This window comes from Pongo abelii, chromosome X, assembly GCF_028885655.2.
Source record: "Pongo abelii isolate AG06213 chromosome X, NHGRI_mPonAbe1-v2.0_pri, whole genome shotgun sequence".
NCBI classification, from domain to species: Eukaryota; Metazoa; Chordata; class Mammalia; order Primates; family Hominidae; genus Pongo; species Pongo abelii.
Window position 1 is genome coordinate 141,619,719 of NC_072008.2, and position 22,008 is coordinate 141,641,726.

Here is a 22,008-nt window from a genome sequence, read left to right on the forward strand (position 1 = left end):
TTTAAGCTTTAGTTTCCTTTCTAAGTAGATATATGTGGAATGCAAGGCCAGCAACCAACTCACAAATACAGATCAAGACCGGGGAGGGATCTAAAGGAATGTGAGTACGTCCTGCCAGGAAAGAAGTTTGCTGCTTCTGAAATATTTTCGTCTTCGCCACTGGCAGGATTGATCGATTGCAGTTAGCGAAGAATTTTCTGTGCAAACTGTCCAAGCATCTGCTTCTGTACTTCTGTACAACTGTTGCTCAAATTCACTCTTCTTTTCGAATCACCATCTTTGAAGAGCGACAGAAAAATCCAACTAAACCACCCGAACTAATCATTCAAACTGCTTCCAAGTCCTTTAAAGGAGAATCCTAGCGAGGGTCCGTAACACTTCCCCTTACCCTCTGCCTGGGTTCAAACTTCAACTCCCAGGGTTCGCCCAAGTCCCTCCCCCAGTCCTGTCATCTAATGAATATGCAAATACCACATAATTGGCAGCCAATGGCATGGGTTCTGGTCACATGGTGCCGATGGTAGGTGAGCAGACAGAAGTTGTCAGTGAACAGAGACGGCGCTCAGTCTGGGGCGAGCGCTGTAGTGAGCGCGGACGGATGCTTAGGCAGTAGTCCTGGCAGCGGCAGTAGTGGTGGCAGCAGAAGAGAGGAAGGGGGAGGGCCCCGAGGGCTACACACGCTCACACTTTCAAGTTCCCTTGGAGGGAGAGGAGGTGGGGCTGCAGAAAGAGGAGGCCAGGAGCGGTCCCATCCGTCCCGTCCCGTCTCCCCCTCTTCCTCTTGCTCCTTGCCCCCCGGCTCTGCGAGAGTTGAGGGTTCAGGTGGCCGTACGCGGCAGTGAGGGCAAGAGGGCCAGGAGAGTGGGGAGCGGAGGCAGGAGTGCGGGGGAAGATGCCCATCCTGCTGTTCCTCATAGACACGTCCGCCTCTATGAACCAGCGCACTGACCTGGGCACCTCCTATTTGGACATTGCCAAAGGCGCTGTGGAGTTATTCTTGAAGGTAAAGGGAGGGGAGGGGAGAGATGGGGAGAGCTCCCGAGGGGTTTCAGGGTGTGGATTGAGGTGCTTCTGTAACGTTTGTATCGCCCTCCCCCCTCCTTTCCTACGCGACCCCCTCCGTCATCCCTTGCCCCGCAGCTGCGCGCCCGGGACCCGGCCAGCCGCGGAGACAGGTACATGCTGGTCACCTACGACGAACCCCCGTACTGCATCAAGGTAAAGGGGCTACGGGTGGGGGGACAGGCGGGAAGCGGGAGCAAGTCGGCGGGGGGCTGCTTATCCCCCTGCCCCCGCCCGAGGCGGTCCTGCGTCGCCCGGCGGGGCGGGCGGCGGGGGGGCGCAGAGGGCGGGCGGAGTGGTGCCGTCGGCGGCTTCGGAGTAGCTGTCGCGCCTGGGGTCGGGGAGAGGGGACCGGGGAGGAGCAGCCCCGGGGAGAAACCGCAGGAGGGCCGAGCTCGTGGCGCGACAACCGCAGCCGCCTCGGAACATGGCGGACATTTTGCTTTTGTATGAGCCTGCGAGAGGGAGACTGAGGGCGCTGCTGAGATGGAAAGGAGGGAGGGGAGGGAGGAGCGGGGAAGGAGGGCCCGAAACCCGGAGGGAGGCTGCTAGGCGGGCCCGCCCCTTCGAGGCGCACCGCGCGAGGGTGCGGCCGCGGCCGGGGGGCCGGGCGGAGCCTGCGACTCCGCCCCGAGGTCTTGCCGGCCGGGCGCGCGGGCTTTCCCGGAGCCTGGGCTCCTCCTCTGGCCCCTCCTTCCTCCCCCGGTCTTCCTCCCCCTCCTTGGGCTCTTCGCTGCATCTCCTCCTTCTCCCCCTCTTCCTCCCGGTCCCCTCCCCTTCCTGCTGAAAGCGTGGCAGAGCCAGCCGCCGGCCTTCAAAGACCAGACAACCGCCTTTGCACTCGTTGGCCTCTCACCACCCCCGCCCAATCGGAAATCTGTCCGCGACGCCAGTCTCCCCACCCCCAGACCCGGAGAAAGTCTTTGCGTTTCTGCTCCGGAATTGGCCAGGTTCAGCCCCGCTCTCAGTTACCTTAGCTACTGTTACTGTTTCATTGGAAATTCCAGCGAAGCAACGACACGGAGGGGGACGTGCCGAGTGCGAACCCACAGGGGCAGAGCTTTTTAGGGATCCGCTCTACCTATTTACATCATAAATTAGGTTTGTGCTAGCCACGTAGGAATGAATCCGGGGACAAGAAAGAAAGGAAGGGGAGGACTCAAATGTGAGCATTTGTAATAGTCAAGTTCGATGATTTCATTCTGACCTACAGGAGAAAAGTAGGGAGGACGGTCTCTGTGGTGTAATTTATGTTCCTATGGTGAGGAGATAAAGAACTGCTGCTTTGCCTGCAGTGGCCAGATAAAATGGAATTTAAACTGTTTTAAATCAACCTGCATGAGAGTCCTGCTTGCATATTGAAATTTTAAAAATACTACCACAGTCCTTGATGTCTTCTGTTAGGCTTTTTCTTTTTTCCTCAGAATAATCGTAATAGTGCTAGGGAGACGCAGTCTGGATGTGTTGTGATCTGTTTCTGTAGAGTGAGGTGTTTTAATGAATGGAACCTACCAAGCTGAATAGTTGGCCAAAGAGTGTTCCTTCAAGCATAAGGAAACCAAAGAGAAACTAATTTTGTAACTCATAGCTTCGGTTAACAGTTTAATTAGTAGGTTCCCCTTAAAACTGTTCTTTTTTCGATACTTTGTTTTCAGTTTGTGATTCTATCCATTTAGAAAAGTGGAACAAGTAGACATCTTTCAAAATGCCGTAAGCTTTTTAAAAATGTCAGTTTTCCCAAAAGGATGTGATCATTTTTTTCCACATAGAAAAGGAGATGTTTATACATCCTAAGTCTGAATGTCTACACTCTTCGACTGCTAATATAGATAAGAACCGACCATTTGTGGTGTGGCCATTTGAAGACAAGCTCCTTAATTCGAAGTAGTAAAAAAGATAAACCACAAAGCAGTGTGCCTTCTTTTCCTTAAAGGAACAACTTATTGGCCAGGTGCGGTGGCTCAGGCCTGTAATCCTAGCACTTTGGGAGGTCGAGATGGGCGGATTGCCTGAGCTCAGGAGTTTGAGACCAGCCTGGGCAACATGGTGAAACCCCGTCTTTACTAAAATACAGAAAAAAAAAACAAACAAAAAAACGGCCGGATGTGGTGGCGGGCGCCTGTAATCCCAGCTACGCGGGAGGCTGAGGCGTGAGAATTGCTTGAACCCAGGAGTCGGAGGTTGCAGTGAGCCAAGACCATGCCACTGCACTCCAGCCTGGGCAAGAAAGTGAAACTCTGTCGTCAAAAAAAAAAAAAAAAGGAACAACTTATTTATCATTTTTCCATATGCCAAGAAGGATTGTTTAAAGCTAGTTTTCCATCTGTAAAACTTATCAAAACAGTATTTACAGAAACTTGGGAAAGGAAATAAACCTCATTCTTAACAACCATCATTACATCTTTTAACCTAGCATTGTGATTACAGTGCACATATTACTTTGTATTCTGCTTTTTCCACCGATTTTTATCCCATGAATTATTCCAGGTCGCCACATAGCCTTCATACTTAAAATTTTTAATGGCTGTGTAATTTATCCATGCTATTTTAAAGGCTCCAGATAGTTCTATAGAACGGACAGGAGAAATTGGATTTTGTTTTTAGTGGAAATTTCATCAGATAGCTCTTTTTACCCTGCCATCTTATATACTACATTTTTTTCCTAAAGCAAAAAGCACATTTCCAAGTTGATTTTGATTTTTTTTCCTTATGTAGGTCAGATATATGGGAAGATACTTTTTGTAATATGTTTAATTATTAATTGTTGGTTATCTTCTTCTTAGCCTATCTTTCCAAAGTTTTTCATTTTACTCTTAGGTAATAACTACATGTTCTAGAAAAAGGTTAATGATCTTAATGATGTTCTTGTCATTTTGCTCTCTGTACCTGAATTAATAATATGCCATATTTTGGTAGCATTTTCTTTTTCTGAGTCTCTTTTCAATCACTGTCCTGCCAGCCTGCCTCCAACCCTCCTCAGCATGTGGTAACTATTTGTTCTTTTGCTTTTAGGATCTAACCAGCTTGGAAGGTCTGAAATTTTAGAACATCTGGTGATTTTTTTTTTTCTTAAAATTTAGTCTAGTCTTTCACTTGCTAATAGCTGGGAGCCATAAATGTCTGTTTTCTGTCACACTGATTATCAAATAGGTCTTTCTTTGATTGTCAGCGGGCACCTTAGTTCCTACTTAAAAACTTCACTCTCATTAGGAGTCTGAGGTCTTTTCAGCAAAGTGATGTTGGCTAGGATTTTATTGGTAGCTTATACTTTTGCAGAATATGAATGTATTTTTTTTTTTATTTCTCTAAGGTTTGAGCACCATTGTTTCTCTTTTTTCACAGTAACTGCTTATTTCTTAGGTCTTGGTTGTATCCAAGTCTAAACACTGTAAAATGAACTTTATTTTCTACTTGAAGGTTTGTTTCTATTGGTGTTATAAGAGACATGAGTTGTGCATTTGGTTGGAAGATTTTTTTCTTAATAGGCATGCAACTCTTCCCAGTATATCCACTTACAAGATCTGACAATAAATCTTGTGAAAAGTTACTGTGACTGAAAATTTTCACTAACGTATACTGTTGAATATGTGAATATAGTATTTCACCAAAGACTTTGGAACGTTTTACTGCATACTCTTTACTATATAGCTGTGTGCTCTTTTAAAATTAGTCATACCTGTTACTTGCAGTCCCGGTTTGCATGGATAGAATTAAGTTTGACTTAAGTACCATATCAAAAGCGTACGAAATGTAAGCATCATGTGCTACATCTGTTATGTTGCTTTCTAGACAAGTTTTATGCATAGTGTTACAAGTGTTGACCCCACCTTTATACCGTGGTATCTTCAGTGTCCACAGCTAGCATGAAACCCTGTTTAACATTTAAAAATGTCTAATGTATCCTTATAAAACTAGTATGTGGTTTTTAAAAGTGTTATGTTTTGGGATTTTTTGGTATAATTGTTGTTTTTAGTCTTGGCTGAGGTTCTGCTGTCTTGTATGTTTTGTTTTGCTATGAATCATAATTTCCTTTTATTCAGTGAATAGAAGAGGTAGGCTTGTCACTACTATTACTTTGAAAGAAAGTAAGCCATTAGAGTAGGGTATATATTAACAAAGGTATTCAAAATAGTTTTGTGTTGGAAGCTACTTAAAATTATTTCTTTTTTGTTGAAGGAAATTATTTTTTTAAACATAAAATGGAGTTACTTTTCTAGAAATAGTTGAAACACATGTATAAAATACTGGCCAGAAGATTTTTATAAATAGGAAATGATAATGTTTCAAAGAAATATCCTAAGTCTGTAATTTGAAGACATACATTTGAAAAAGTAAAATTTTCCCTGAGTGTTGCCTTTTCCCATCCTGTAGCTAGCTTTGCTTACTGGTGTCTGCATGCCTTTGACAACATGTATCAGAAAATAACAAAATTTTGGCTTACAGATTTAGGAAGTAATTTAAGCTTTTAAAATGATATGTGTTACAGGCATTTTTTAGAATTTTAACTAAGACATAACTTTTTCATATGCCCATGAATATATTTTATAGATCTTATTTGCAAAAGGAGTGACTTTTAAGGGAGCCTTTCATTGTGGTTAAGAAGCTATGGAAGAGCTTATCAGTGAAATAGTAGCAACATGGCCTGTGAGAGCAATCTTAGACAATGAAAGATGCTTTTAAAACTCAAAATGCCACACAGGCAGTGCATTGACTTTTACAACGAATTGCCTCTCCTATGATCTTGCTTTCTTATCCACCTTCCTTTACTGGCCATTTGTGGCATGCAGCAATAATTATTTTGAAATAAGAAAAGGGGAGAGTCAACAGCAGAAGACTAGACCTCTGGGCAATACAATCTTCAGACTAGGGACCAGCTGTAAGATGACTAGGGAAGATGCCTGACAAAATTGTGGAGGTCTGTCTGTTCTGTATCCCCAACCTCTCTCGTATCCATTCATTCTTATTTGCTCCTCGTTTCAACCTTCATCATTTCTCACTTGCAAGCAGCCACTCAATTGTTCTCCCTACTTCCAGTCTTGCTCTCCACTGATTCCTTCCCCTCATTGCCCTCAGATTGATCATTCTTTAAATAAAATAAAGTCATTCCCCTATGAAAAAAAAAATCCTTCAGTGGCACTCCATTACATTTCCCAATAAAAGTAAATTTCTTGGCCTGGCCTCCATGGCCGTTCATGATCTGGCCCTATCTTACCATGTCTCTGCCCTCTCTTCTCTTTTCATGGACCTCAGGCTTCACCCACAATGAAAAATTAGGTCCTCCTCTCCAAACACACTATGCCAGTTGCTTCTGTGCCATTGTAAATGTTATTCCCTCTGCCTGGGACACATTGGTTGGCCTGACATACCTCAGTTCTTTATTCTTTGTTTTCAAAAGTCATTTTGTCCATCTGCCTTTTCCCTACTCCAAGCAGTATAACAACTTCCTCTGTGATCCTTTAACATGTTGTCCACACCTTAACTATATAGCATTTAGTATGTTATAGGGGGACTATTAGTGTTCATGTTGACTTCCCTAATGTGAGCTCTTGAAGGGCAAATATTTGAACTTCTAGGTATTTGTATCCCTAGTACCTAAGGGGGTGTTTAGATTTTAATATGTACTCAACAAATGGAAAAAAGGTTTCAAGCAATATGTAAGTGTCAAAGCTACTCACTTCCCTCATGTCAAAGCTTACCTCATTCCCGGTACTCCTCCCCGTAGAGTAATCACTATTAACAATTTGATATATTTAGTGTTTATTACAGCTAGCATTTTCATATAGGTTCAAGTTTATAATATGGTAGAATCTTATTGTATTTTTTACAAGATAAGTGTATATATTTCTCTTTTTTCTTTTTTATTGAAGTATAATTCATATATAGAAAATACATGAATCCTAATGACTTGATGCATTTTTATATTTATACATTCATGTAACCACCATCCCAGGCCAAGATATATAACGTTTCCATCAACCAGAAAAATGCCTCTTGCATCTTTCTGCAATCCATCTCTCCCCTGCATGTAATTACCGTTCTGACTTTTATCACCATTGTAGTGACATGATCAAAATGGTGTTTCCAAAAGACAAGTGTAACAGTGGATTGACACTACAGCAGTCTAGGCATTCATTTACCATATACTTCTTGAGCATCTCCTCCGCACCAGGCTCTGTTATAGGGGCCTAAGGTGAAACCAGAAAGATCTGACCTAAGGAGGGACCAGAATAGTAAAAGACATGGTCCTAGTCATTAAAGGTCCTGAGGATAGTCACTGGAAAAAGCTGACTAGAGAAGGTGGCTTAGGATATGGGAAATGTCAAGAGCAGTGGACTCTTAACCAGAGAACTGGAGGTGAGGGAGGAGGATGCACAGGACTCTGAGAATCTGGTGTGTCTCAAGACTATAACTAGTTAAGACTGGACCACAGAAAGGCTTTGAAACTTGTAAGCTAGATTTTGTACATTTCTTCTGGGATGCAGAGCTCTTAGGTAGAATTGAAGAGAAATAGGACAAAGCTTGTTGTCTATATGCTTGTTTGGTTATAATTACCTTTTAAGTGAGCTAAAGGGAGGGGAGAATAAAAGGCTAGGGAGACCCATAAGTTGTAGTTGAAATTGCCTAGTTTTGTTGCTTGCTGCTTGAGAGCTTTTGGCCTTATGGTTGGGATTGGGGTGGGGGTAGGGAGATGGTGAAGGGCAGGGCACAGGTAAGGAAAGGGCAGATATTTTTTCTTTTCAGTTTGCCTTTGCTTTGGGAAGATAATTATAATGTAGAACACAGGGTTCTCAGTTTCACAGACTGAAAAAATATGGCAGTGGTTCCACATCTCAGGAAGAAATGTGTTTTCTAGAGAAGGGTAGGATTGAAGAATCCTCCTTATGGGAGTGAGAAGGGCAGTGAAGAAAGGAAACTACATGTTTCATTTAAGTCCTTAAATGAAAAACTCTTTGTAAACATGGCCTCCTCCCGGTTGACTTTTACCAAAAGAGTGTAAATGAGAGATCCAGGCAGTCCCTTTGTAACTGTGTATTGGGAGCTTGGAACACATTATCTCCTGGATACAATGTTGGAAGTGGTGATTATGTTCCCAGACCTTCCTCCCAGGAACCTTTTTAACCCTTCATGTCACTTAGCCATAGACCTATTGTGTTTATCATTGTTTCTAATGGGAAATGGGTTTAAGTTTCCAACTTGATTTGTTAAAAACATATTCTTTCTCCCTTCTTCCTCACAACTGGGTGTGGACTATGGTTCCATTAGGGGTGGGGACACTGTAAAGGCTCCAGCAGAGAGGGTGAGGGGCTGAGGTGGCAGTGGAGGTAGGCGTGGCTCTTCACATATGCCAGTTACTCCTATTCATAGATTGGCTACATTTACACGGTTCAGCATAGCATCCACTTAGCCACATATGGTTATTGAGCACTTGAAAGGTGGCTAGTCTGTCAGTGGGTGCTGCAACAGACAGTGTAAAATATAATATTTTGGTTGTGCTCATACTTATAAATGTCCACAGTGTCCAACATGATGCATTCTGTGTAGTTAATTATCATTAAATGTTTATAAAGGAAAAAAATATATAATATTTTGGATATATTAAGTAAATTATTAATCTAACTTGTTTCTTTTTACTTTTTCAATGTGGTGAGTTGAAAATTTGAAATTCCATATGTGGCATGCACTATATTTCTATTAGACAGCAGTGTTTGTCTATATTCTTTCTTAAGATATTTTATGATGTTCATATCCTAGGAATTGTTTCTGAAGGAGGATCATTTCTCTGGAAGTTCCGTTTAAAATGAACACCCCCCCCCCACCCACCGCAATAAAAGACTCATTTGTGCATGAAAGGTTATCATACAGTTCAGAGTTGATGGCTTGATAACCCTTGCCTGTGGGGCAAAATATGAAAGCATCCCATTCTTATTTGTATTGAAAGCCAGTTTGGTTGCTTAGTCTTTTGGATGCAGTTGGTGATCCAACTGGTTAGGTAAGAAGTCTTTTCCTGGGCTAAGTATAATGGAATATGTATGTGAATGAATGTAACTGCAGTAATTCAGAATTCCATTTATAATATGTGCTCACCAGTAGTGCTAAATGTTTCATACTTTCAGTGTTATTAGAAATATGTAACATGTCCCTTGTTAGATTTACATAGCTACTTTGCCCAAGAATTCTCAGGAGCAGCATTCTTTAGGAAGTGTAGGATAAAGAAGAAATACTCTAGTTTGGCATAGTATAAAACTTAACAAAGGGGAATTTGTATCACTGCTGTTTTTGAAAGCTTTCTTGATGTTCCCCAGCGGAGTCCTTGTCTTATGTCATGGCAAGTCATCAGTGGCGTTAAAAGGAGGGAGAGGCCACATGACTGGAGGGCTCCTAGGATTCTTACTTCTGACAGTCATTAACTTTCTCAAAACTTAATCCTCCTAGTGGAGGTTACAGGAGTGATTAATTGTTATTTTTTGGTAACTATAATGGCTCCCATTTAAGGAATAAGCACCAATGTCTAATTCTGAGGCTGGGTGGATTTATAGACATGCTGATGAATAGCATCTATAAGAGGTAGGACCACTTTATAGCCCTAATTTTGGATCCTCCTAAATCCCATCTTATAGTCGAAGGTGTTATCTAGCTTGTATAACATATCCCTGTATTTCAGATATGATTTGACTTATATTTGCTTCCTTGTAATAATGAACAATCACAAAATAGCCTTCAAATAATAGCAGCTGACATTTATTGAGTAATGCTTAGGTACAGGGCAATGTGCCAATGAATGTAAAATGTTTATTTAGTTTCTTTTCCTAGTCAGCCTGTGTACTGGTATTACTAGGTACTATTATACTCTTTTTATAGATGAGGGAACCAGGGCCCAGAGAGGTTAAGTAACACAGCCAGTAGTAACCCAGGTCTGTCTCTATTCTAGTCTATTCAGTGATTAACCACTTCACTTCTCCTATCAATTGTGACAGAATATTCCTTTTGATAACTTCTCACTGGTATTTTCTCATGATGCATGTCCTAGAGCCATCATTTTTTAAACATAATTATCATGCTGTTATTTATAGCTGCTTTTAATGTAATAGTGCTTGGTATTGTAGCAAGCACTCAATGAATGAAAATTATTACTGCTAGTGTTATTATTTCTAATATTTCTCTGACTATCGCTGGGTGAATATTGTGGTGCATATGTTTGTAAAACAATTTTGCCTTTGATGTCCCACAGTTATGCCCCTACTGGTGACAGATATAGAGTTGTTGAGACTCTCAGTTGATGGAGTATGAGATAGTTGAGGACTGGAGGATGTGAACTGGTGGCCTAGGCTGAGGAGGCCCTATAGGAATAGTGGTAGGTTTGTAAAAGCAACCAGGGTAGTCCTTGGCTATCTATTAATAATAGCCACTAAAAACTGATATGCCTTCTTCACTTTACCAATCTCCTGATAAATGCTTTTCTTATGAGGAAAAGAAAGATATTCAGTGTACTCCACAGTAGCCATTTGTTTTTTGTAATCCACACCCTCTGGAGGAGGTAGACATGGTTTTTAAAAAGGTCTGGATTACCATCATGCCCTTGCAGAGTTTTGTGTATCAGCCTGAGCCTTATCTGCTGATGTGGTCCTCATTTCAACCACTTCTCCCATTTTCCTCAAGCCACACACCTGTCATAGCCAGATCATTGATTTTTTTCCCCCCTGTCTAGTTAGATGGCCTGGGGTAGAAGAGTGGATTTTATATAAGAAGTAGAGATGTCAGTCAGTGGGGTCTTAACCAGAGAAACATTGCATGAAGACTTTTGGGTGATGTGCCACATGTTTATAGAAAAAGTAGAATTCTATATCTTAAACCATTTTCCCCTGGTTATACTACTCATTAATGCCAGTTGCTCTTTTATTATCTATATCCTGCCCTGTAGCTCAAATAGTTCAGTGAACTTAGTACCAGGAGCCAAACACAGGATTTGAATGCAATTGAACAAAAGTCTTGAAACATTTTTGTTTGTGCAACTGAAAAATAGTACTGTTAAGAAAACTAAATATGATTTATTAAGGTCTTAAGATTTACTGTCAAGCTACTTGGGCAAAGTTACTAATATTCATCCTCTTTGTCCTTGACTACATTTGAAACTAACTACTTCTCCCTTCCAAAAACTTATCACTTCCTATATTCTGTTTCTCCACTCCTCTCTCTGATAATCCTTTCTCTATCTTCCAAAGTCTTTCCCTTGGGGAGTGTATCCTGCTTCATTCGTGGTTCCAAATATCCGACACACACTGATGCTTCACCATCTTCAGCTTCTCACTCAGGCATCTCAACTGACTGCAGGACATCTCCACACAGTTCCACTGACTGTCTGTCCTGCTGTCAGCTCACAGTCAGACCTCTTCTGTCATTATTCAGCTTTGTTTTTTCTTTTTGCCTTCCATCTTCTCTGGCCTATCTGCCATCCCTTTGAAATTTCTCTTACATGTGTTCCTTTGACTCAATTTCTGTAGTCATCACTTTAATCTAGGTCCTCATGTTTTTATGCTTTGACCACTGTACCAGCCTTCTAACTGGACTCCCAAGTGCCTCCAAAATTCCTATCTCCACTTACATCAATTGCTAACTTTCGAAAAAAGTTGGTTTTATCATATCACCCTCCCCACCAGCCTGCCATTTTGAGCTCTCTAGTATCTGTTCCACGTGTGGGTAAAAACTTATTTCCCATCATTTCCCACAGAAGCCCTGCACTGTCTCTTCTACCCTCTGATGTATCTCCCCATTCCTGATGCCAGCCCTTAGAACATCAGTTAACCAAAGGGAGAAGAGATACAGAGCCAGGAGAGCTGAAGGCCTGGGGGAGGAGAGGAAGTAAACTGAAAGCATTCCATTAAGGGTGTGACTTGAGGGTGAGGACATGACAGAACATGCTTTAAAATACTATTATAATGATGAGAAGTTGCAGAAGGAAGGAGGGTGGGAGCTGGAGTATGACCTTTAGTGTTTGATTAGTCTGAACTCTAGACCAAAATGGTTTGATTTAAATTGGCCTGAAGTTGCCTGGAGGCACTGCTGTTTAATCAGAAGGGCCAGTCCCTCTTTGAATTTTTGTCTCTGCCAAAGACAGCCTACATAACTAGACAGTGGACAATAGGATTCCAGGGAGAATATCTAGCCTTTAATGTAGCCATGGCATTGGAAAGTGGAGACCCCTCCTGTTTTATTTCTTGAAGGAGGATGTTGATGATATGCAGAGCAAAGCTCTCCACTTTTCTTAATAGCTTACGTAGGTGCGTAAACATTGTAAACTCCCTTTCATAGTGATGCCTTTGAGTTGTGTGTTAGATTTAGGCTATAGCTAGGTACTTTTATAAAATCAGATTTTAAAAAGTGGACATAGTACATCCAGTCTAGTAGATCATACCATCTACTGTCATGTAATATGGCAAACTGTATCATTGTCACTTCAGTAGCTCTGTCAAGAGTGCTGGACTGGAAGGCAAGAGATTCATGTTCTTAACCTGAGTCTGTTACTAATTACACACATGACCCCAGGCAAGTCACTTAACCTTTTATGATGTCAGTTTCCTCATCTGTTAAATGAAGGGATTAGACTAGATTATTTCCAGGGCTGCTTCCAAAAAAGTACAGGGTTGTATAACTGAAAGGCAGGAAGTGGAATAACTGAGGCTTGGAATTCAGGGTGACTTAAAAATTACTTTAGGCCGGACATGGTGGCTCACACCTGTAATCCCAGCACTTTGGGAGGCTGAGGCAGGAGGACCACTTGAGCCCAGGAGTTTGAGACAGCCTAGGAAACATGGCAAGACCTTGTCTCTACAAAAAATAATTAAAAAAAAAATTAGCCTGGCATAGTGGCACATGCCTGCAGTCCCAGCTTCTCAGGAGGCTGAGATGGGAAGATCACTTGAGCCCAGGATTACAAGACTGAAGTTAGCTATTTCACACCACTGCACTCCGGCCTGTGCCACAAAGTGAGATCCTGTCTCAAAAAAAAAAAAAAAAAAACTTTTAAATTTTAGAAAACAGTCCTGGATGTGTTTAATGCGCTATATCACACACTTAGTGGTTACATTGGTAAATGCCACTCCATCTTATTGATGTCAGTTCTGTTTGCTGTAAACAATTTAATAATGTTCATGACAGAGTCCTATCAATACTTTGGAAGAGTGAGAGTGAGGGTTTGGTGAACAGACAGACTAACTTTGTATTTTGTTGGGATTTTTAACAATGAATGCATGTTACTTTTACCACGTAAAAAGTAGCTCATAACAATTTTTTTTGAAATTATTTGTTTTCATTAACTTTTAAGTTCTAGGGTACATGTGCAAAATGTGCAGGTTTATTAATATGTGCCATGGTGGTTTGCTGCATAGATCATCCCATTACCTAGGTGTTAAGCCCAGCATCCATTAGCTATTCTTCCTGATGCTCTCCCTTCCCCCACCCCCATTCACAGGCCCCACCCAGTGTTGTGTGGTTCCCCCCATGTGCCCATGTGTTCTCATGGAAGAATTTTTCCTAAAAGAATTAGTCCTGGGGAAAGAGGTGCTGTGTAATCTTCAGAACGTAATAAATGGCCATTCTGCTATCTCATATGTTCAACACTTTCTGCAATGTTTAGGTGGCTTAGTCTCACTCCTGTCCGTGTATGTTTTTTCCAAGGCCAAAACTTTTTATTATTTTGTGTATTTGTCCATAAATGAGCCAAAATGTAACCAACTGAATGTGTGATATGCACAATAGCAGTTTTTTTTTTTTCCTGATAATAGGTATTAGTTGATAGCTGTAGCTGAAATAGTCTGAGACTGGGAAAGGAAACTTTTCACATTTAAATATGACCAAGTTTAGTGAGTTCTAAGATGTTTCTGCTTCAGTAACAGTGCAAATGACTTTTGGAGGGAGGAGAAAATCTTTTAAAATTATTGGTTTCTACGTGTTACTGTCCACTGGTGACGGTCAGATTTCTTTTGATATTATCATGTTTTCCAGTAAACTTTGAGAAGTGTGCTGCTTCATGATTTTATCCTAATTCCCTGGGGTAATAATTGAAAACTTCATAAACATATTTTTTAAATTTTCTAGATCCTTATGATTGTTTATATGCTTAAAAAACTTCATACTAGATATTAATTTAAAGAGGTCAGTAAAACAAAATGGTGAACTATGTGTCAGTGGAATCAAACTGTGAATCATTTCTTTGCCCAGTTTTGTTAAAATATGTGATCACGTGAGTCTTTAACTGTCTGCTGAAGATCAGTGCAGCAGGCCACAGACTGTTAAATACATTTCTGCAATATATCGGGGGAGGTCAATTTCTTAATATCTTTGTTAAAAAGTAGAAGACGCAAGTAAGGCAGATTTCATATATTTAGTCTTGGTTGGTAGTATCTCCTGAAGCATGTGGAGGAAAATTGATCGAAACACAGAATGATAGCATTCAGAGTTCTCAGGGAGAGAACCGATTTAATCAAATAAAATGGGCTTTGCACATTTTGGCAAGTTCAAGGCACTAAGAAAAGCCCTTGGGGAAGTAACTTTTATAAAACTGAATCCAAGAGAACTGGTTATTCTTTTTTTTTTTTTTTTTTTTTTTTAGAAAAAAAAAAAGATAGGGTCTTGCTCTGACACCCAGGCTGGGGTGTAGTGGCGTTATCATAGTTCACTGCAGCCTTGAACTCCTGGGTTCAAGTGATTACCACTTGGGGCTACAAACACATGCCACTATGGTTGGCTAATTTGTATGTTAATTTTTTGTAGAGAGAGGAGTCTCGCTATGTTGCCCAGGCTGATCTTGAACTCCTGGGCTCCAGTGATCCTCTCTCCTCAGCCTCCCAAAGTGTTGGGAATACAGGTGTGAGCCACTGCACCCAGCCTAGATATTCTTTAAAAAGTAATTTTAAAGCTACACTATACATTTAAAACACAGAACACTAAAATACCTCCTTGGAGTACTGAAGTATATTAGTACCTTGAGTCAAGTGAGAAAAGCACAAAAAAAGTGAAATCCGGCCAAATTGCTGGAGTATCAGAGAAAAAGTTGTGTCAGGGTCAGAAAATATAAGCAAGAAGGAAGTTTTTAGGGGAGGTACAAGAAGGAAGACACTTCCATTCTTGTAATGATATAATGTATTCTTAGTGTGTACTTTATAATTGTAACAACCTCCTTTATAGGTGTGCTAGCTGTAAAAATCATTTTACAAAGATATTTTAACAGTTTAAGGTGGTTCAGCTGTCACAGTGTTCTGTTACCTAAGAGAGCAAGTAAACCTTGTCTTTGTTATCAGAATTGGAGTCCATTTTAATTGTGAGAAGAAAATTCCTGAAGTTGAGAAGTTTTAACTTGCCCAAATATTCAGGGCAAAGACCAAGAGAAAAGTCATTTGTCTCCTCGGGAGACAGAGATGATTGGAAAAGCAGGGCTTCTATTTTTCATGTCATTCCATCTCACTGGTAAGTTTACCAATGCAGGAACAGTTTGTGATGACAAAGATGACAGAATGCTAAGTTGAAGAAGAAAGTAAGTTGGTTGAAAAATACTGTTGGAATTGATTTATGCAAATTTTCTGGGTTGTTTCAGAGCAAGTTTTCCCCAAACTTATGGAGAGCAGATGGAAAAAGGAAAATAGTTTATCTTTCAACAAGAGAAATGATGGCCCTGCTAAATTTAGACTCTTTGGCTTTAACTTGTGACATCTGGGAAAATACTCAAATCTGTTAATCATTTAGTTTGTATAACCACCTAGAAGAGCCCATGTCCAGGATAGACCTCTAACATGGGCTTACAAATGGCAGATATTACCAGGCTGATTTAATTTCCTTTAATAAAAGATAAAAAGTCTTGTCAAGGAGAGGAAAGCAACATGCATTGGCTTTCTGGATGTCAACAAGGTTTTTCATTCATTCATTGTGAAGGGCTTGCTAACAAGCTAGGAAGATTTGGACCGGACTGCACTGTTCCTCGGGGGAATGTCCAGATAGGCTGCGGGATGTGTGTGCCTAAAACAGGTCAGTGCAGTGGCTCAGCACCAAGTCAGGGGGACACAACAAGTGGAGCCTCCCAGCAAGAAGTTCTGCCACTGCTGTGTGAAGGAGCCTGGCTTGTGAAAATTCATAATGTACAAGGATTCTTTTTACTGTTTGGAAAGGTTCACTGCCAGCCCCTTTAAATAGCTACCACCCTAGAGAATATTAATCATTCAACTATTTTTTTTATTTATAAATAGTCAATTCACATACAGTTTGTAAGTGTTACTTTTCATGTGGAAAGTTAGGTATAGCTGCCCTAAATATCTTTATCGGTTACCTTGGCTGGGGAAATTAACAGCATGTTTATTAAACTTGTACATTATACTGTGTTATAACATTATACCATTTTCCAAATATTAGTAAGGTCACTAACATTTTGGAAAAGGATTACAAGTGACCTTTAGAGATAGAACAGGAGTTTTCAGAAAGGCCTCTAACACCACTCCCACATCCCCTTCGAGGACAGTTGATCTGCTTTTATCTCTTTTACTTGTTCTTAGTTCCTGGCAAGATTTCAATGGAGGAAAACGCTTCTCTATTTAAAAAAAATAAAAATCAATGAAAATTAATGAATCGGAGAAATGGCCTGGCTAAAATGGGATGAAGTTCAGGAAGGACAAGTATTAGGATACTGAGGGATACTGAAGTTTAGGTGAGCCACTAAATAACACTCCTTCATTTCCCTCCTGCACTTGAAATCTATTGAGAAATAAGACACAGAAGCCAGCCAGAGTTCCAAATTACAGCTTTATTCCTCATCAAAGCTGGAGGAAAGGATATAGCCTACATATGTGTTCTGAAAAGCTTCCAAGTAGTTCACATATTGACAGACCTACCCTACGGGTCTGTTGTAGGGGTGGAACCTACCCCTTAAGCACCACATGTCAGAGAACATACCAGAATATTCAAAAGAGCTTCAGCAACAGGCCCGCAGAGAGCATGCCAGTTTCCTGTTTGCAAACCAACCAGTCAGATGAGAAGGTGGAAATGTGGGTGCAGAGGGTAATAGAAAATATTGCTTTTAGGCTTTGCCCTTCTGAGGAGAAAAGTGCAAATTCTCTCCTTCCTGTGGTGATGTAAGTGGAGAATAAATAGCTAGTGGCTAGTCAGATCAAGCTGGGACAAGAACCCAGGTCACTGATAGAAAGGCCCGTGTTTTTCTGTTGGTATGAAAAGACATTTTTAGTTGACTATGGAAACTTAAACCTGACCTGAATTAACATATTGAATTAACATTTATTGAGACAGGAGGTGTTCTCTTTCTGTAAGATTTACATGAAGGATTGTTACAGGGTGTAGAATTATAAGATACATAAGTCTGATTTATATTAAAGGAAGGTATAGAATTATAGGATATAAAAACTGCAGGGAACCTTAAAGTTGGTTTTTCAGCCCTTTCATTCCTTGGGTGAGGAAACAGCCACAGTGGGATTAAGTGACTTACTCTGAACCACTTGCCAAGCGAGTTAGTGACAGCTAGGAATAGACTAGGCCCTTCTAATTCTTAATTCACTGTTCCCCGCACCTAATTGTTCTGTATTTAGATGTCAGGGAAAGTAGGCTTAAATTAAAATGAAATTTGAAAATTTTATTAAACTTATAAACTAATCTAACAAGACATATCTGTGAAGTGAATATAGGCTTACCATGAAGATAGTGCAGGTTCAATTCCCAGACCACCACAATGAAGTGAGTCACAAGAATTTTTTGCTTTCCCAATTCATAGAAAAATTATGTTTACACTATACTGTAGTCTATTAAGTGTGCAATAGCATTATGTCTAAAAAACAATGTATACACCTTAATTTAAAATACTTTGTTGCTAAAAAAATGTTAATGATCAACTGAGCCTTCAGCCAGTCATAATCTTTTTGCTGATGGAGAGTCTTGCCTTGATGTGGATGGCTGCTGAGTGATCAGGGTAGTTGTTGCTGAAGGATGGGGTGGCTGTGGCAATTTCTAAAAATAAGACAACTATGAACTTTACCGCATTGGTGAAAGCTTCCTTTCAGGAAAGTTTTTTCTGAAGCATGCAGTGCTTTTTGATAACATTTTACCCACAGTAGAACTTCTATTTTCTTTTATTGGAGTCCATCCTCAAACTCTGCCACTGCTGTATAAACTCAGTTTATATAATATTGTAAATCCTTTGTTGTCATTTCAACAGTGTACACAACATCTTCACCATGAGTAGATTCCACCTCAGGAAACCACTTTATTTGCTTATTCATAAGAAACAACTCATTCATTAAAGTTTTATTTTGAGATTGAAGCAATTCAGTCACATCCTTAGCTTCACTTCTAAATCTAGTTCTCATGCTCTTTCTACCACTTATGCAGTTACTTCCTCCACTGGAGTTTTGAACCCCTTAAAGTCATCCATGAAGGTTGGAATCACCTTCTTCCAAACTCCTGCTAATGTTGATATTTTGACCTCCTCCCATGAATCACGAATGTTCTTAATGTCATCTAGAATGTTGAATCATTCCCAGAAGGTTTTCAACTTTTCCCAGACGCATCACAGGAATCACTATCTATGGCAGCTATAGCCCTACAAAATGTACTTCTTAATAGGCTTACAAAATGTATTTTTTAAATAATAAGACTTGAAAGTCAAAATGACTCCTTCACCCATGGAAGAGTGATAGAACAGAATGGTTGTTGTGTTAGCAGAATGGATGTTGTGTTAGCAGGCATGACAACAACATTGACCTCCTTGTACATCTACATCAGGGCTCTTGGGTGGCCAGGTGCATTGTCGATGATCAATAGTATTTTGAAAGGAATCTTTTTTTCTGAGCATTAGGTCTCAAAAGCGGGCTTAAAATATTCAGTAAACCATGCTGTAAACAGATGTGCTGTCATCCAGGTTTTGTTGTTCCATTGCTAAAGCACAGGCAGAGTAGATGTAGCATAATTCTTAAGGGCCTTTGGATTTTCAGGATGGCAAATGAATGTTGGCTTCAGCTTAAAGTCGCCAGCTGCATTAGCCTCTAACAAAAAGTCAGCCTGTCCTTTGAGGCTTTGAAGTCAGGCATTGACTTCTCCTTTCAAGTTATGAAAGTCCTAGATTGCATCTTCTTCCTATAGAGGTCCACTTCATCTACATTGAAAATCTGTTGTTTAGTGTAGCCAATCTCATCCGTGATCTTAGCTAGATCTTCTGGATAACTTGCTACAGCTTCTATATCAGCACCTGCTGCTTCACCTTGCACTTTTGTGACATGGAAGTGGCTACTTCTTCTAGCTTCAAAGTTTTCTTCTGAAACTTCCTCACCTCTCTCAGCCTTCATAGAGTTGAAGATTCATTCCATCAACTCTAGGAAGAGTTAGGGCCTTGCTCTGGATTAGGCTTTGGTTTAAGGGAATGTTGTAGCTGATTTGATCTTCTATCCAGACCACTAAATCTTTCTCCATCTCAGCAATGTGGCTGTTTTTCTTCTTACTCTTGTGTTTCCTGAAGTAGCATTTTAAATTTTCTTCAAGAGCTTCCTTTGTATTCACAACGTGGCTAACTGGTGCAAGAGGCCTACCTATCTCAGCTTTCGACATGCCTTCCTCACTAAGTTTAATGATTTATAGCTTTTGATTTAAAGCGAGAGAAGTGCAACTGTTCCTTTCATTTGAACACTTAAGAGTCCATTGTAGGGTCACTAATTGGCCTGATTTCAGTATTGTTGTGTCTGAAGGAATAGGGAGGCCTGAGGAGAGGGAGAGAGATAGGGAACAGCTGGTCGATGGAGCAGTTAGGACACATACAGCATTTATCGATTAAGTTCACTGCCATCTTATATGGGTATGGTTCATGGTGCCCCAAAATAATTACAATAGTAACATCAAAGCTCACTGATCATAAATCACCATAAAAGATATAATAATAATGAAAAAGTTAGAAATATTGCAAAAATTACCAAAATGTAACAGAGAAACACAAAGTGAGCACATGCTGTTGGAAAAATGGCACTGATAATACAGGGCTGCCACAAACATTCAATTTGTAAAAAATGCAGTATCTGTGTGGTGCAATAAAGCAAAGCACCATAAAATGAGGAATGCCAATATACATAATGCATGGAAGAGTGGTTTAAATTGGTAGGCTCTGAAGTTAGGCTATCTGGATTCAAATCTTGGCTGTGCCATTTCCTAGTTGTTTGGCCTGGACAAGTTGCTTCGCTTTCCCAAGCCTCAGTATCCTCATGTATAAAGTGGAGATAATAACAGCACCTACCCAGAGGGTGGTTGTGAGGTTCATGTAAGAAGGATGTATATTACATGCTGTGCTTGGTATAAATGAGTTCCTAACATATAAGCACTGATAAATATTAGCTATCATTAGTCATCATCATGATTATTTTACCTTGGAGAGACTTAAAATTTGACCTGTGAAGATAATAAGCCCTTAGCTTAGGATTCTACCCATCCCAAGTTACTGCTTTGTCCTAAACCTCCATTCTTTAGGCCTCTTGTAATCATCTTTTACTGTCTATCCTTTGGCCTCATGCTCTGTCACCAAGTCTGTCCTATTTGTTTCACATGTTTCTCATTTAACTCTTTCATCTGCATTTCCATCCTAATTCAGGTCTTGATTCCCCCGTGTGGCTTACTATTCAAGCCTCCTAGCTGCTCCTCCTCCTCCTCCTCCTCCTCTTCCTCCTCCTCCTCTTCCTCCTCTTCCTCCCCCTCCTCCTCCCCCCCCCCTTTTTTTCTGAGACAGGGCCTGGTTCTGTCACCCAGGCTGGAGTGCAGTGGCATGATCATGGCACACTGCAGCCTCCACCTCCTGGGCTCAAGTGATCTTCCCGCCTCAGCCTTCTGAGTAGCTGGGACCACAGGTGCACATCACCATACCTGGCTATTTTTGTGTGTGTGTATTTCTGGTAGAGACAGGGTCTTGCCATGTCGCCCAGGCTGGTCTCGAACTCCTGAGCTGAAACAATGTGCCGGCCTTGGCCTCCCAAAGTGTTGGGATTACAGGTGTGAGCCATCGCGCCTGGCCTCAAACCTCCTAGCTTCTTCTGACTACAGCTTCACTTTCCTCCAGGCTGTCCTGTATGTCACTATCAGACTGATTTTCCTGTTTACCCCCGCTTTGGATTCTGTAGTGTGTCTACTGTCTGCTGCTTTAAGGCCAGGCTCTCATACCTGACCTTCAGGTCTTTTAGGAACATCAGTGTCCAATACAAATATAATGTCAGTCATACACATAATTTAAAAATTTCTACTAGCCACATTAAAAAGTAAAAACAGGTAAAATTAATTTTACTAAGATATTTTATGTAACCAAAAATATCCAAGGCATTATTATTTCAGCATGTAATCAATACAAAAATAATGAGATTTTGGCATTTTTTGTTCTGCATCCTCAAAATGCCAAATGCATTCTATACTTACGTCACATCTCAATCCAAACTAGCCACACATCAAGTGTTAAATAACCACATGTAGCTAAAAGCCACTGTATCAGATAGTGCAGCTGTAGAATGTGACTTGCTATGTCACATTCTATGTGAAACATAACTATGTTTCACTTCTCCCTTGTTTGTTAAAATAGGGATGTTAATGCCATGCCTATTTTATAGGGTTGTCCTAAGCCAATGTGAAGTGTGAAAGTGCTTTGTAAGCAGTAAAGTTCTGTAAGAATGTATGGAAGTTATTATCAGGAGTGAAGGTTTTTACTAACATAAGAATACAATATCTTTGGAGTAAAGTAATTTAAAAGAAAATACCATATTAAGGAGGCAAATTAGCTGTCCTGAATTCATTTGTGAAAAAAAATTAACTCTAAGCAATGAATGGAGAGTGTACATGTATACTCACTATCTCTTTATAATTATCTTTTTGGAAGAAATTTATCACATTAATAAGATTCTCTAAATACTTCAATAAATCTGTGGGCCTTTTTTCCTTCAG

General features: G+C 40.5%; 1 protein-coding gene across 13 annotated transcripts in view; it reads left to right on the forward strand.

Moving 5' to 3' along the window:
- The first annotated feature begins 507 nt into the window (after positions 1-507).
- The window catches only part of INTS6L (integrator complex subunit 6 like), a 62,010-nt gene continuing 40,509 nt past the window's right edge, over positions 508-22,008 (forward strand). For 6 of the 13 annotated variants that reach the window (XR_008518196.1, XM_003779735.5, XM_024241037.3 and 3 more), the window contains exons 1-2: positions 519-1,003; positions 1,141-1,218. Coding sequence is in view for 11 of the 13 variants with exons in the window: in XM_003779735.5 (XP_003779783.1) it covers positions 893-1,003; positions 1,141-1,218 (189 nt within the window). In the remaining 2 variants the exon portion in view is untranslated. Of the gene's footprint in view, positions 1,004-1,140; positions 1,219-1,682; positions 2,164-22,008 lie in introns of those variants that run through there. The other 7 variants (XM_002832150.5, XM_054545122.2, XM_009235290.4 and 4 more) reach the window with 5 other exon arrangements.